This window comes from Pelobates fuscus, chromosome 9, assembly GCF_036172605.1.
Source record: "Pelobates fuscus isolate aPelFus1 chromosome 9, aPelFus1.pri, whole genome shotgun sequence".
NCBI classification, from domain to species: Eukaryota; Metazoa; Chordata; class Amphibia; order Anura; family Pelobatidae; genus Pelobates; species Pelobates fuscus.
In genome coordinates this window covers 161,411,054-161,427,695 of record NC_086325.1, presented here as the reverse complement: position 1 = coordinate 161,427,695, position 16,642 = coordinate 161,411,054, and the positions used below count along the sequence as shown (strand labels likewise).

The 16,642-nt window shown below is 43.3% G+C and overlaps 1 protein-coding gene across 4 annotated transcripts; it reads right to left on the bottom strand.

Annotated features, from left to right (window-relative positions):
• Positions 1–12,283: 12,283 nt before the first annotated feature.
• Positions 12,284–16,377, bottom strand: LOC134572608 (glycosyltransferase family 92 protein F13G3.3-like). 4 transcript variants are annotated; one of them, XM_063431675.1, is made up of 2 exons: positions 16,307–16,377; positions 12,284–13,708 (listed from the first exon to the last, which is right to left on the bottom strand). In XM_063431675.1, exon 2 carries the CDS (start codon positions 13,648–13,650, stop codon positions 12,346–12,348), a length of 1,305 nt encoding a protein of 434 aa, XP_063287745.1. In that variant the 5' UTR covers positions 13,651–13,708; positions 16,307–16,377; the 3' UTR covers positions 12,284–12,345. The 4 variants fall into 4 exon arrangements, with proteins under 4 accessions (XP_063287745.1, XP_063287747.1, XP_063287746.1 ...); XM_063431677.1 differs by lacking the exon at positions 16,307–16,377 and adding an exon at positions 15,402–15,450; XM_063431676.1 differs by lacking the exon at positions 16,307–16,377 and adding an exon at positions 15,378–15,416.
• Positions 16,378–16,642: the final 265 nt, after the last annotated feature.

The window sequence follows — 16,642 nt, the reverse complement described above, 5'->3', positions numbered from 1 at the left end:
GGACTGGCTATCATTGCACAACGCTAGGCTATTGAAACATGCTTATGCAGGGTATGTTAGTGGGCGAGTTAGCATTCTTGGGATTACAACGTTTACTTAGCAGTTAGCATTTAGAACGGTGTACATATTGAAGCATATCGCATAAAAGCACGGTCAGGTAAATGTAAGTCCCGTACTGTCCCTCAGGATGGGGGCTGGCAGGATAAACGGGTGGCTGCTGACTGTCCCCATTGAGGCGTGCTCGCTCATGAGGCACCGAGTTAGTCCTTTTAGCCTATGCCCATTGCCGCGACTTGTGTCTTGCCTGTGGTGTTTGTTTCCCTGGCACTAGAGAATCCTGGAGTGCCCCCCTTCCTCCCGCCCCCATCCCGTGTCGCTGAAGGGGTTTAAACCCCATTAGCTACTTCCCTGAATCCCTCTGCACTGGGTCAGGCTCTGCCCACGCTTCTCCCTGCCGATGTCAGCCGGCAGGTGAGACCTAATGCGCACGCGCAGCAATTCGACCTCCCCATAGGAAAGCATTATTCAATGCTTTCTGTAGCAGAGCCCTACTCCTAGCAGGTACTCTTCTCCGCTGGGTACTCCAAGGTATACTCAGGAACAAGCAACACAATCCAATGGAACAGATAAACACAGTAAAATAATCCAGGAATCTCCCACCTCATCCCCAGCAACTGGATGACACATACAAAGCTTTTATGCCATCTCCCATGCAAGGGGTTTCACAGGCAGAAAATGCAAGGGTTTCAATCCCAGGATCCTTTGTGCCTGAGTAAACTCCAATTTAATTATCTCTCAAGCACAAAAAATCCCCCAAATATCCCGTACCCCAAAAGTCCCCCAACCATACACAGGAACCCACAAAAAGTACATTCCCCGATAGCCCCGAGTGACCAACATATCCAAGAATCACTCAGATTGATTTGGTAGAATGGGAACGGCATTGTGTGGAAGTTGGCCACCCAGGAGAGCATTCATTAATTGTTTCCCTTGCGGTTTTGCACTTAAGTGGTTGGTGTTAACTTTCTAATGGGGTACAAGGGTGGTCCTGGTTCGGGAGACAAATGGATTCCAGTCGCATTAAGTCTCCCGAACAGCCAAAGAAGAACCACACGAAATAACCGTCAAAATAACAGGGGGGGAAATACGTACAGCCATTATAGAGAATAAAAAATAGCTTGCAAATGTCCAATCCGCTACACTTACCTATAGGGAAAATCTGATGCTAGAGGTCCGTGAGGACATCCAGCGTCAGATAACGGACCAGAAATCCGTTACGAATCTGGAAGCGGCCCTCAGTGGCTTTCTGGTAGACAGCCACAGAGGTCAGACTTACAGATGCAATGTAAACATTCTCTGGAACTGCAATGTTTTACATTGCAGCACTAAGTGCAAAAGGGTCATAGCACCAAGACTACTTCAATTAGCTGAAGTGGTATGGATGCCTACAGCGTCCCTTTAATGATTTCTAAACTGATTTATTGTAGTTTAAAGGGACACTATATTCACCAGAACCACTACTGCTTAATGTAGTTGTTCTGCTGTCTATAGCCTTTTTAGAGAAAGGGCAGTGTTTACATTGCTTCCTAGGAACACCAGTAGTAGCAGCCAATCAGATGGCCACTGGAGGTGATTCCTAGTCCAGTACTGCACAGTGTGCAGCACTGACATTCATCATCTCCACACTCTACATGGAGACGCTGAACGCTCCCCATTTTTCATTTTACATTCTTTATTTTTGCAGTGCTTAGATTTGACAAACACGCTCGTATCGCCACGTTAGCAGGTACAAGCCGATGAAATCATACAAATTATACCGCATCTTGGCGATCCTTAACAGCACTTTTTTTTTTGTTTAGTTGAAAGCTTGATAAACAGTATGGTAAAGATAGAGTTAATGTTAAGGATCATGAGTCTTGGCATGCATAATATTATAGGCATAGAGGGTGGTAAACAGGCTAAACATATTATAGACAGGGCAGGAGTCCAGCAGTGTACTATGATATATGAGCGGTGTCAGAAAGAGTCGACTCTGCAGGTGTAAAGTAACAAGAAGCATATACAAAGCTAGTATGCAAGATGAAAAACCACAGCGTTTTTGTTCCTATCTGCTACACAGCTAGTAACCCCTAATGGTAAGAGCATAAGGGGGGGGGGGGGGTCTGCGGCTGAGAGGCTGCAGCATATTATTAGGCAAATAGCACTTATCGGTATGCGTTTAGTCCCAGAGTCTGTTCATGGTTTCCACCCCCCGCCAACTCCTAAAGCTGGGTCTTTCTGTTCCAGGTTGAGGCTGAGTAGGGGTTCTCCGAGGTGTGTGGTAGTTGGTTTTGGTTGCTGGTTCTTTGAGCCCGGATTTGTGAGTGATGCATAACCCGATACTTGGGGTATTCTCCATTCCGTTGTCACCCCCAGGGGGTCTGTTGCTGAGGTGTTCTAGCCCCTGGCCTCCCTGGCTCCCGCCATTCAGGTGCTGCGCAGGGCTGATCCAGGTGTGTTCGCAGCCTGTCTCTGTGGTGCATGGGGTCAGCGTTGCGTGTGGGTGTCGTGGTGGTGCTGGCAGTTGCCATCTTGAATTAGTGGATTCCTGCTGCCACCTCCCAGCCTTGCCCGTCTGGTAGGGCCCATGTGTGCAGGAGTTGGTTTGTGGATACTGTGGCGGACCAGGATGACCCCTGCCGGTCCATAGGGGGGGAGGATTCTTTGGTGTCCTGCAGGACTTCGGAGTTGGGAGACCGGCCGCATCCCCCACCCCGCATCAACTGCTAGGCCCCAAGTCGGACCTGCCACGGCAAATGTGCCCGGAGAGTTCGCAGTGCCCCTGCCCCATTCCCACTGGGTGCTTCGTGGGGTAGACAGGTGAAGTACCCGTCTAGTTTGGCTGGGTGTCTGTAAATCAGGCTTAATGTCAGCCACTCGATCGGAGCTCCGAGCGGTTGCGACTTCTCCGCATGGCGGTCAAGCTCTGCCCCCCAAACGCTCCCCATAAGGATGCATTTATTCAGTGGTGATCGTGGTGTATTCAGCGCATATGCAATAGCCCCCCAATGCTTTTCGATAGAAAAGCATTGCATTGGCTGAGTTCATCAAGATTGATGATCTAAGCCATGGTGGCGGGAATAGCTGCAGTGAGACCAGCGTGATGAGAAAGAAAAGGTATGTTTTAAACCTAAACTGCAATTCCTGCACTATAGTGTTCCTTTAAAGACACATTACTGGGAATATTAATGCTGTGGAGCTCTCTTATACAATCGGACACATTACTGGGAGTATTATTGCTGTGGAGCTCTGTTATACACTCAGACACATTACTGGGAGTATTATTGCTGTGGAGCTCTGTTATACACTCAGACACATCACTGGGAGTATTATTGCTGTGGAGCTCTGTTATACACTCAGACACATTACTGGGAGTATTATTGCTGTGGAGCTCTGTTATACACTCAGACACATTACTGGGAGTATTATTTCTGTGGAGCTCTGTTATACACTCAGACACATTACTGGGAGTATTACTGCTGTGGAGCTCTGTTATACACTCAGACACATTACTGGCAGTAGTATTGCTGTGGATCTCTGTTATACAATTAGATACACCAACAATACGGGGCTCCTAGAAGAGAGGGACAGAAGGATTTGGACCCAATATAGGGACAGTTGGTAGGTATGTCTAAGCAAAGCATGGCCTACCACCTGGCAGGGGCAGCACTGATTGGCTTAGAATGATCAGCTTGCATTTTCAACTTTGAAGGAGATAAAATAAACACTCAAAATCCTCTGGAACTTGGAAAACTAGCCCTGAATAAGAATTATCCATGATGACGTTAAATAAATAAAATCTATGTATATGTAGATAAAGTAGGCACCCTAACAGGACTTTCATCCCATTTTATATAAAGAAATGAGAACTCCTTCTCACCAATACCCAGTCCAATCTGTGCGTGTGGAGACTCTGTTTGACGGAAACCGCCATATAGTGACGCCATATAGTAAATGGTGTCTGTGTTGCCGTAGAAACCAACGGTGTTATAAATGTGTACGTGTGCAGATAATAATGCGAAAGCATTATATCTTGCTGTGAATTAATCTGCAAAATTGTTGACCAAAGTACAAAAACATATAGACCTATTAAAGGGAAAAATAAATAAAACTAGTTGTATTTTGTTGCACAATCTCGGCAGATCTAGTAAATATTGGTCAGAGTTATAGGTATTAAATCCAACAAAAACAATTATAAGGGCAAACCCCTTCCCGACGTTAGGCCAGCCTATTCATTACTGCAAAAGGAGGACTTTAACGCTGTGAGGGTTAGCACGCCCTAACAATCGAGGCCTCCAGGGAGCTGAAGGGAGCTGCTGGGAAAGTAAGTAAAAGCTTGCTACAGGCCCTTCAGGACCTGGTCTGCATTATCGGCAATATCGGTATCTCTATAGGCCGATACGATATTGCCGAAAATACCGAATATTGTCCGATAATATCGGTCGATCCCTAGTAAAAGCTAACCGTATTATGACATTCACAGTTAAAATGCCACGCAGAACTTGTAAAATAACATTTCCTAATGTCTCACACATTCTTTCAGATTTTATTCATGTTAAATTATGTTTCATATATTAATATTTGATGTGAAATGGAAGTGTGGGTGCACTTAATATGAAAGAGGTAAATTATGGTTGACCAGACATATAGCGCAAATTCTAGAGTGTGTTTTGGTTCCGAACTTGTGCAATTGACTCGGCCTGTGAGGGGTTAACTAAAATAAACATGGTAATAAAACTATTTAGGAGAGTAATTATGAGCTGAAGCAGCAATAGCAATGATGTAGAAGCTGTTTTTACGAGGCTGGGAGGATGGATGCGGAACTGAATGTTAAACTGACTTGAATACTATTTCAGTTGCAATAGTCCAAATTCATTATGCGCTGATACTTTGTAGCTATATAAACTGTGAAATAAATCACACATCTTAAAGCATTACTATCTCACGGATAATTAATCGGAGGAATAATAGGATATGCATTCAAACAATGTCACAGTTAATCAGGCAATAAAAGATTTATTGTTTAAAAAAAAGGTAAAACAAACCAATAAAAATGTAGGTACATACATGGAGACATGCGTCCATCAAGTTCAGCCTTACTCACATTTGCTTTTGCTGTTGATCCAAAAAAAGGCAAAAATGAAAACCAAAAAACCCCCAAAAACCATTTTGAAGCACTTTCCAATATTGCAGCAAACTATGAAAATAAAATCCTTCTTGACCTCAGAATGGTAGTCAGATCTCTTCTTGAATCAAGACGCTATTACGCCACAAATTAAAAATTATATTCCTGAATATTATGTTTTTGCAAGTAATTATCCAGTTGTTAAAAAAATCGTTTTTTTAACAGAATTCCCACCTTTATTGCTCTTACTCTAAACAACCCTTTCCTTTGCCTTGGACTAAATCTCTTTTTTTCCAGTTTAACCCCTTAAGGACCAAACTTCTGGAATAAAAGAGAATCAGGACATGTCACACATGTCATGTGTCCTTAAGGGGTTAAATGCATGACTTTGTTTCCTATGTTATAGTCCTTTTTATGAAGGGATTTCCAGACAATGGTTTGTGTTGGCCCAGAATATATTTGTAGAATGATATTGTATCCCCTCTCCGGTGCAGTTTTTCTAAACTAAACAGATGTACATTTGTTAACCTTTCTTCATAACTAAAATGTTTCAAAATCGAAGTAGATCACATCAACGGCAACACCCTGATCTATACTTTTACTTACTTCTTTGTAGAATGCAATTGGGTTAGTTTGACATGACCTATGTTTCATAAAACCATGCAGATTTTTGCTGATCACAGTGTTCTTCCAAGTGAGGTCCTCAAAATGATCCTGTAATAACCCTTCAAATAATGTCCAAGTCACAGCCAGAAGTTTAGCCAATCTAAACACCTTCTAGCTTGCATTATTGGCTTCCTTATATCTCATATAGTGTTCGTTCCTGCCTAACAAGCTCTTTTCACACTCAAATAATGTAATGGAATTCTTTTATTATACACTACATTACAATGAAACAATGGAGCATAGATCACCGAACTAATGTCATCATTTGGGTTCCAGCTGGGAAAATAAAATCCGACAAACCAGTGATTTCACCCAAATATGTGTTCCTAAAATTTACACATGGTTTCTAGTGCAGTATGTTTCTTTAATATCATTCTTCATACACTTCTCATTCCCCCTCTCTCCACCATAGCTTTTGAAAGGAAGAGCTGTGTACTACAACTGCTGTTGGGAGAAAAGTGTCTGTGTGTCTGTGTGTGTGTGTGTATACACACATACAGCGTAAAATTGAAAGTCCTACACTACTAGCAAGGCCCTAAAAGTTACTTGCCTCACCACATATATTATAAGAGCTACCACCAGAATAATGACGTCGTGTGACCTGCACCCATGTAACAACATGGCATGACTGTTCTTTATTGATATTAATTATTCTGGTGCACAGTCCCAATGGAACCAATATTGCGGTACTTTTTAAATGTGCTGTAATTTTGCTCTTTGTGTGAATGTTTGTTGCAGCTATTGCAGGAAAGTAGGATTTTTAAGTGCACCATGTTCGTTCAATTAATGGCAGTATTATACTCCCCAGCCTCTATATGGAGTTAGCTGTACTTTGTGAAAAGGTCACAATGCAAAGTGGAGAGCAATAAAGTTGGTTTTATCCTTGTAGATTCCTTGTCCTTGTAGACTTTACAAGGACAAACTCAGAGATACAATCCAGATATAATCCTGTTTAGTTTTATAAAATGATTTATAATTCACAGACTCACTTCTCATTGTCTCTATGCTGCTACCTCTGAGCTCTTGTAAACTGTAACCCTCAAAAACTCAAAGTATACTGCAGTCGACCAGGATTGGTGGTAGATCTGGAGAGGAATTTCATTCCTAGATGATTAAGAATATCTATACGAGACATGATCAGAATGTAGGTCTCCTAACTAAAACCCCCATGATGCTTTGCCAGATTTAAAGAAACATTGCACTCACTATGGCAACTTAATTTAAATGACATTGTTATGCCTACAGTAGTAACCCATCCCCTTTCTTTATTGGCCCTGAATGGCTGTATTTTTACAAAATAGGTGGCTTCAAGCCATGCCTCCAAGCCCTCTCATACCGTAGTGCAGCGTTTCCCAATTGGTGTTCCCTAGGGTTCCGCGAGAATAAAATTGGGGTTCCACAGCGACTTGTCCATCGGGTGGCCCAAGCATTTGGGTATCGCTAAACAGGCGTCCGGTTAGGCGCCGCAGTCGTCTAAGACCATGACTGGACCCCTGTTGTATGGGAGGCAGTGACAGCAATTCCTCCCAGAGAGAGTGCGCCCGCTGGAGGGAGAGAGAGCGCAGCGGGGAGTGAGCAGTGTGTGTATCTGTGTGTCAGATAGATACACATACAGACAGATACACACTGGCACACAGATACACAAACTGGCACATACAAACAGAGATACACAAACCGGCACATACAAACACAGATACATACACAAACACACACACACAGTGTGTCAAGGTGTGTATCTGTGTGCCACTATGTGCCAGTGTGTGTGTGTGTGTGTGTGTGTGTGTATCTGTATGTCAGATACATACACAAACAGAGATACACAGTGACACTCAGATACACACACTGGCACACAGATTGCTCCCTCCTCAAGCATTAAAAAGCAGTTATGGATACAAAAGTGTTTAAAATCTGGGGAAGGAAAGTTTTTACAAGGATGATTATTAGACCAGGGCTCGACAAATCCCAGGCGCCAGGTCACCATGGCGATTAGAAATTTTGCCATGGCACTTGGGATTCGCCAGGCCTTTACCTAAAGCCTCAGGGAGCTTTGTAGCCGGCCGCCCTAGGCTGTATGGACGCGGCCTGCTCAGGGAGCTTTGTAGCCGGCCGCCCTGGGCTGTATGGACGCGGCCTGCTCAGGGAGCTTTGTAGGCGGCCGCCCTGGGCTGTATGGATGCGGCCTGCTAAGGGAGCTTTGTAACGGCCGCCCTGGGCTGTATGGACGCGGCCTGCTCAGGGAGCTTTGTAGCCGGCTGCCCTGGGCTGTATGGACGCGGCCTGCTCAGGGAGCTTTGTACCTGGCCGCCCTGGGCTGTATGGATGCGGCCTGCTCAGGGAGCTTTGTAGCCGGCCGCCCTGGGCTGAATGGATGCGGCCTGCTCAGGGAGCTTTGTACCTGGCCGCCCTGGGCTGTATGGACGTGGCCTGCTCAGGGAGCTTTGTAGCCGGCTGCCCTGGGCTGTATGGATGCGGCCTGCTAAGGGAGCTTTGGAGCCGGCTGCCCTGGGCTTTACGGAGGCGGCTGGCTCAGGGAGCTTTGGAGCCGGCCGCCCTGAGCTGTATGGACGCGGCCTGTTCAGGTAGCTTTCTAGCCGTCCGCCCTGGGCTGTATGGATGCGGCCTGCTAAGGGAGCTTTGTAACGGCCGCCCTGGGCTGTATGGACGCGGCCTGCTCAGGGAGCTTTGTAGCCAGCTGCCCTGGGCTGTATGGACGCGGCCTGCTCAGGGAGCTTTGTACCTGGCCGCCCTGGGCTGTATGGATGAGGCCTGCTCAGGGAGCTTTGTAGCCGGCCGCCCTGGGCTGAATGGACGCGGCCTGCTCAGGGAGCTTTGTACCTGGCCGCCCTGGGCTGTATGGACGTGGCCTGCTCAGGGAGCTTTGTAGCCGGCTGCCCTGGGTTGTATGGATGCGGCCTGCTAAGGGAGCTTTGTAGCCGGCCGCCCTGGGCTGTATGGATGCGGCCTGCTCAGGGAGCTTTGTAGCCGGCCGCCCTAGGCTGTATGGACGCGGCCTGCTCAGGGAGCTTTGTAGCCGACCGCCCTGGGCTTTATGGATGCGGCCTGCTCAGTGAGCTTTGTAGCCTGCCGACCTGGGCTGTATGGAGGCAGGAAGAGCAGCCCCATTGGATCCGAGGGAAAGTCCACTCAGCTCTCCCAAAAGGTAGGGAGGCTGGGTGGTTTATAATTAAAAATATAAATTTGGGAGAGAAAGTGTGTGTGTGTGTGTCTGTTTAGGTACCTGCCCCCCTCTGATCATATGATTGGTGTTTTTAATCACTTTTTTCCCCACACCGTGCTGGTTTCGCTGTTGCTTGTCCCGCCTCCATAGTTGAGATCGTAATAATCTGAGCTAAGCTAATGCTTTCCCATTGGAGAGCATTGGGAGGATATTATGGCTACAAGGCCGCATCCATATTATTGAACACCAATGCATTCTGTGTTCTGTCCCAGGCCTTCAGCATTGTTTTAGTGGTGGGTAGTATGTGAGGTTGGGTTGGACGCATCCTTTTCGGTACCCACACTAGTTTCCTAAGTCATTGAGGGGTTGTGCTGTGCATGTGTATCAGTGGGGCCAATAGTGTCGCCTGGTAGTAGGTTTTGATATTTGGCAAAGCGAGACCCCCATGAAGGGTAGGTCTATATAAGAATTTTGTTGCTACTCTCACTCTCTTTTGTGCCCATACAAATTTGGTGAGCAGTGTTTGTGTTTTATTTAGGTATGAGGACGGCAGGTCTATTGGTAGTGTTCTAAACAGTTATTGTAGTTTGGGGAGGAGAGACATTTTAAATGCCGCCATCCTTCGCAGCCAAGATAGGCATTTATCTTTCTATGAGGCCAAGCTGGTCTCCAGTTGCTTTTGTAGGGACTCGTAGTTGGCCTTGAAGAGACCCCATATCGTCTTGGTTAGTTTAATTCCTAGGAAGGTGACAGTGTCTGTCCTTCAGTCCAGCTCAAATTTCCCTCGTAGTACTTGTATTATGTCATTGGGTATCCCTATCCCCATAGCCTGGGTTTTCGTTACGTTTAGTTTATAGTATGAACTGTCTCCATATTCCTTTATTACTTGTAATAGATGTGGCATTGATATTAGAGGTTGGGTCAGAGTCAGTAGCACATCGTCCGCGAATAAATTGGTTTTGTATTCCTTTACCCCTATGCCCACTCCATGTATGGAGTCGTGTTGTCTAATCTTAGTGGCCAATGGCTCCAGAGCTTGTTAGAGATTGTTACAGACTATGTACATCCTTTCATGGCAATGGCCTCTTTCAGCTGGATAATGTACCCTGCCACAGTCCAAAAACTGTTCAGGAATGGTTTGAGGAACATGACATGCCTTGGTCTCCACATTCCTAAAATCTGCAATTGAGCATCTATTGGATGTGCTGTAACCCCCACCTCTCAACTTGCAGGACTTAAAAGATCTGCTACTAATGTATTGGTGTCAGATACCACAGGACACGTTCAGAGGTCTTATGGAGTCCATGCCTCGATGCATCAGAGGTGTTTTGGCAGCATGTAGGTGACCTACACGATATTGGTTAAGGGGGTTTTAATGTTGTGACTAATCAGTACGTACACACACATAGATCCTGCTAGAAGGACCACCACAGATCATGCCTCTTGTTGAACTACTAGGGTCCCTGAGGTAGAAAATTATTTTAAGGCTAATATTACACACACACTGCCAACTTCGCACACGTTCAGCCATCCCCACAGACACAATTACACTGAACCAGCTCCACATATACATGTCCTACCCCGCCAACCACCATAACACTCAGCCACCACACAATCCCACTCAGGTGTATTGTATTGGTTCCTAGATACGCCCCTGCACAAAACATTTTTTCTCCCCTAGAGAGCTTGTTTTGTCCTGATATTTTAAGTCTAACCAGTCCACATAAAATTATTGTTTTTATTTATTCACTGAGAAGAAAACTGATTAACAGAAAGATGAGAATTTTATATATATATATATATATATATATATATATATATATATATATATACAGTCGATTAGGTCAGTACTGAACCAAAACAATGATACATTAACACAAAGGAATCATTGTACATGAAAGTACTGGATAAGTAACACACAGTTATATAGCCCTGCACCCAACATAGAGTGATTGATTTGAGATGCAAGGCAAAGAGCGGAGTTTTGGCAGCAGAGTGATGTTTGGTACTACGTGGAATTGAAATTGGACCAAATGTTGCTAGTGTACAGCTGTTTTAAAGGAAAACTGTCATTTATTTATCAGTATTATTGAAACTAAACCATCTAATATAACCTTGTGTATTGTTTCAATACGTAGTTATGTGCATATTGGACATGTCATGACCAGACACACATCATGCTGGCGACAGGTATCCAAAGGCATCCCAGAACCCTTCCACCATTTCCGCCCCTCATGCTGTGCTTCCCCCATTTCCTCCTTTTATACTGTCTTCCCCCTATTTCCTCTTCTCATACTGTCCTCCTCCCATTTCCTTCCCTCATGCTGTCGTCCCCCCCCCCCCCCCCCCCAATTTTAGGAGGGCAGCTCTCGTTTGCAGCCAATGAGAATGGCCGTGCTTAGCTCAGTGGAATTAAACAGATTGCAGGAGATTATAAAAGCAGGCAGTGCAGCTGCAGGTGCCCCATGCAATCCAGGTAAGCTGTTAAACCATTTGTCTAATTACTCTGGGAGGGAGCCAGGACACTCCTGGTACTGTAACCGCTATAGTTTAAAGGAACTGATTTGTTACTAAACGTTTCCCTTGCAGTCCCTTAGTTTTATGTCAAACCATTTTGAGAAGTGGTTTAATGCCAAGGCACCTGGAGCCTACCGCCATCTTGGCTGGATTGAAGAATTAATAGGTGTATACACAGATACCAATTCTGTCCAAGGCCCCCAGCACCATCAACTAATCAACTACCTCAGCCCTGTTATGAGAGGATGGCCTCATCAAGTTTGATCATTCTGATCAACTTCCTTCCCTTCAATTTTGTAGTTTGTCCATTCAGCACAATATTTTTCATCACATCAGACTCTGGTGAGATTCTACTGCTTTTAACAAGCACTTATTTAGCTTTTATCATATGAAAAGTAATACAATGTATTCTCTAAATGCAAGCTTCCATTACTTTTGCCTTCATTAAGATTGTTGTGAAATACAGCACACTCATACACTGTTAACACTCACAAACAAATGAACAAATTCTCCAACACCGACAAAGTAATAGAATTCTCAAAATGTTTATACCCCATTCATCACAGCCCTCCTTTGAGTCTGACTCATCCAGGATGGCACATGACATTACCAAGCCCACTTTGAGATTTTCTTTTTAAAAAACAGACCTTGGACTTTTTTGCCTGATTTATGTTTACAAAATTGTAAAAAAAAAAAACCAAAAAAAAAAACCAAAACAAAACAAAAAAAACCCGTATCATATTTGTATATTCCAAGAAGAGTCAAAATTTATATTTTCACAGCCAATGTGTCAAAGCATCTGGCTGAATCAACCCAACGGTCACCTCTTTGTTGTTTTCAAGGCAATCTTGTTGAGAGCCTTATTAACATTTTTTATTAAAGAGTTACTGTACCTCCATATGTTTTTATCTTCAATTAATAAGTTTTTGGGTAAGTTTTTCTGGAGTGGTGTTCTGCAGTGGTAAACAAGGGCAACATCTAGAGGTACATCGATAGAAACCCCGTCACTCTTTAGAACAGAGTGCACTGATGTTTGGATAACTTTCCTTGGATCTACAATCATTTTTTGAGCATTAAAATAATCTTTTCGGTCTGGTTCCCGGTATATGTACTGGAGTATATTGAACCCTGGCACCTCCTTCCACGACGAAATGTCAGAAAAGTTGCCCTCAGTGGCTACAGTCTGTGGGAATATATGGTTTTCAAACCTAAAAATCCCCACATCCTTGTGCTGCTCTTGAAGACTCTCCATCATCTTCTCCCAGTTTTGGTGTTTGAAAGGTAGAATTATTTCATCCACGTCATTGAGCAGTACATACTTGCTCCTGTACATGTTTCTGTAAATACAGTCATTTAAAGTGGTCATTTGCCCATAGTAACCAATTTCGGTGTTGTCATTGTTATAATTCCATCGTGGGGAAGGTTTCAGGTACTGATCGATTGGCCATGGAATCACTTCCAGTGTCCCTTCTTTTATATAATAGTTCAAGACAGTTTGTATTTGAGGAGTGCAGCTTTTTAGATAGAGGGTTACCTTTTGGGCACCCAGTAACTTGTACATTTCAATAGTCTGTATGAATTGTAAGGTATTGTTATAATTTCCAAACATTGTAGAAATGCAAACTGTGAAATTTGCAGAATATGGAGGGAATTCCTGATTTTGTATCCTGAACTTTGTCAGTCCAGTTAGATTGTTCACTTTAGAACCGTGAAGGTAGATGTATTTAGCGTTAGAATTTGGTGGCTCTGGACAAATTATGTCGGCCAAACCATATGGGAAACCAAATCTATCCTCGTGTATATCTATTTCAGCTTTTACAATGTGCACAGACTTAGTACTATTGCAGAAGTAACAATAAAGTTCTTTAACTTGTTCATGATGAACAATTCCGAGGACACGAGTCACGTTTTGCTTTCGCGGGTCATGGTAGGGAGATACAATAAATACTCTGTTACCTTGTAAAGCGGTGATAACGTTGCGGGCTGTTACTCCAGCACACACTTTGTCCGTTGGTTTCTTTATTGTACGTTTAGAGTAAGGGCTAGAATACAAATATGTGGACACTATACTGTACACGGCAATCGTCATGCAGAGAAGAATGCAGATTCTTCGCTTATGTGACATGATCCCACCTTTGGTCACTTAAAGTAGCGAGAAGACTGGCACATCCAAATGAGATTTCCTAGAACAGAAAAAGACAAACTTAGAAAATTCACAACAATCCCCGTTGGCTGTAAATTCTAGATATATTGACTACACTGTTGAGGAAAGGGTTTCAAAGATTAAGAACAATAAAAATATGGAAGTCTCTCTGCCTAAAAGAGTTCCTATATTTTTTTCATGTATACATGAGATTCTTGAAAGTCTAGATAGTTTGGAAAAACAGAATATTCAAGGATACACTAAGCATAGTGGTTCTAGTATTTTAAGAAGATAAAATCTTTTTATAAAAGTTAAACGTTAAAGCACTATAGCGTGCTGAAAAGCTTTGTGTGAAGAATGTGTCTTTTGGAAATCGTGCATATTTCGGAGGGCTTGGTAAAAAAATCTTCCAATGGACCAGAAGTAAAATACAATCTATATTATAGATCTATGGGGATAGCTTGTTGACCCAAAAGAGAAATCTGATTTCTGCCATTTTGGAGCTAAGAGAAATTTGTCCCCCCCCCATCTTAAAGCAGAATTTGATCTGAGTGTATAGTTGTGTTGTTATCTTAATAAAATTAGGGTCAGAAACCACTCCCCAGAGGTCAGTCAGCCAAGGAGGTCTTGTTCCCATATCGGTCCACGTAGCTAATGGAAGAATCAGGCAAGCTCTGCAGATCTGCAGGTTTTGCAAGCTGGGTTTTAAAGGGATACTATGCTGCCAGAAATATAAAGCTGTATGCCTGGCACCATCGCTCCCCTGCTCCCCGCCACGTTAAATAAAAAGTTAAAAACCTTTTATTTACTTATCAACACTCCGCCCTCGTCAACATCTCGTGACAAGCGGGTGCTAATGCGCATGTTCTGCAAGTACCGTGCATGCATTAGACTTGCCTAAAGGAAAGCATTGAATCAATGCTTTCCTATGGGGAAATATCAGACGCTAGATGTCCTCATGCAGAGTGTGAGGATGTCTAGCGTCAGATACCGGTCGAAATGTCCGTTTGGATCCAGGAAACGCCGCCAGTGGCTGAGAGAGAGCAACTGAAGACAGATTTAGAGCTGTAATGTAAACATTCTAGTTTCTCTATTACTGCAATGTTTTACATTGTTGCACTATGTGCAATAGGGACACTGCACCCAGACCACTTCAATGAGCTGAAGTGTTCTGAGTGCCTATACTGTCCCTTTAAATATACCCACAATTAAAAAAAAAATCAGCAATAAATGCATTTTTTCCATTGAGGGTATACATATTAAACTATTAAAAAGAAAATATACATTTTCCATTACAGTCATCCTTCAAACTGAACGTCTATTAGAGTTTCAGCTCACCTGCCCCAGTCAATGCAGCCAGCCAAACAATTCACCCTGCGTTTTCAGATAAATGGCAAATCTCCAATAAGGCAGAACGGGGTATTCTTATGAACCCTACGTACTAATTAGCCCGTAATGGGGTACACATGGAACTGTTGCATCACTGTAAATGGCTGTGTAATACAAAAGCAAATGACAGGAAAAAAAATAAAATAACCGTGCAATCGAACTCCCACTATTCCTGGGTGTCAGCAAAGACTATAGTATTAATCAGCCAAAATACACAAACCCTACAACCCAAAAAAAGGTTACCTGCACACAATACACAAAATCTCCAATGGCAATTAAAGTGTTAAACTGAATTACATGCCTCCTCAATGCAATCTTACGTGAGTGTTATGCTAACAATTCACCTGGCTGCCTTCAGCTACAAAGCAAAATCTGGAATGAGAAAGGAGAGAGGATTCTTATAAATTCCTCCAAATTCATTCACCCTTAATAGGGTGCACATGGGGTGGGCGACAGCACTAACAAGGCTGTATAATGCAAAGGCAAATAGAAACACACAGAAGTAAGCCCTGCACTCCCATGAGCCTTTGGTGGCAGCAATAGCTATATAGTAAGGGCTATTGCAATAGCAATTGCCCTTACTAATGAGGGAATTGAAAGCCAATTCAAAGTGAATTTCACATTTAAAAGCCCAACTGAAAGCAGAAATGGCTTTTTCCAATTCGGCTATTTTGACCTTAAATTTGAAATGCACTTTGAATTCAGTATTTATATAGGAAGTATTAATTAGTCCAAATAAATATAACAATACAATTGTGAGCTTACACTTTCATTACCATTGCAGTGATACGAAACCAGTTTTTAAATGTGCATAGGGATTTGGGACAGTGTGCAGGTAACTTATTTTTATTTTGTCACATTTATTGGGACAGATGGACAAACACACAAACCGGATGATAGTTTGAGCGCAGGCCTTATTTCTTTATGTTTTTACACATTAAATACTGCAGATTATCTCACCTCCTTTCGTCCAAATTGGGGGAAGGGGGAGAGAGAGTGTGTGTTTTGTAACTAATAGCAAGTGCCTGTGTGTATCTTTATTCCTGAGATAATTCTGTGCTGTATCAGATCACACAGTACAGAAATGTAACATTTGTTTGAATAGCAAGGAGGATTTATGTGCTGGATGCTGTAAATCATTCTGATCATCCCCCAATCCTTGTCATTGATGACTCTGAAGGCAGTAATTTCAGGAGCCCTGGCTATCTTGCATGTATTAAACCAGCCCTAATTTATCAAAGATACTTACTTGTCCCTGCTCATGAGAACTTCTGTTTTTGTTGTTGTTAAAGTTGCAGCAGTCGCTCCGCCTGATTCTGATTTGTCTTCTGTCGCTGTCGATTTATTTATAGCCACCTGTCTCAAAACCACCTGTTCTTCCCACAAGCTATCTGGAGACTATATTTAAATTGGACCTAGCTAAATCTAACATTAATCCCAGCTAAACATAGCTAACCCTTACTGTTCCCAACACGGACGTTGCATTGTTTATCTGATTATAGTGACATGCCTTAACTGAGCACCATAACGACTTAATCTCAATAGCCAATAGCTTAATCTCAAGAGCGTACCAAACAGAGAGCCT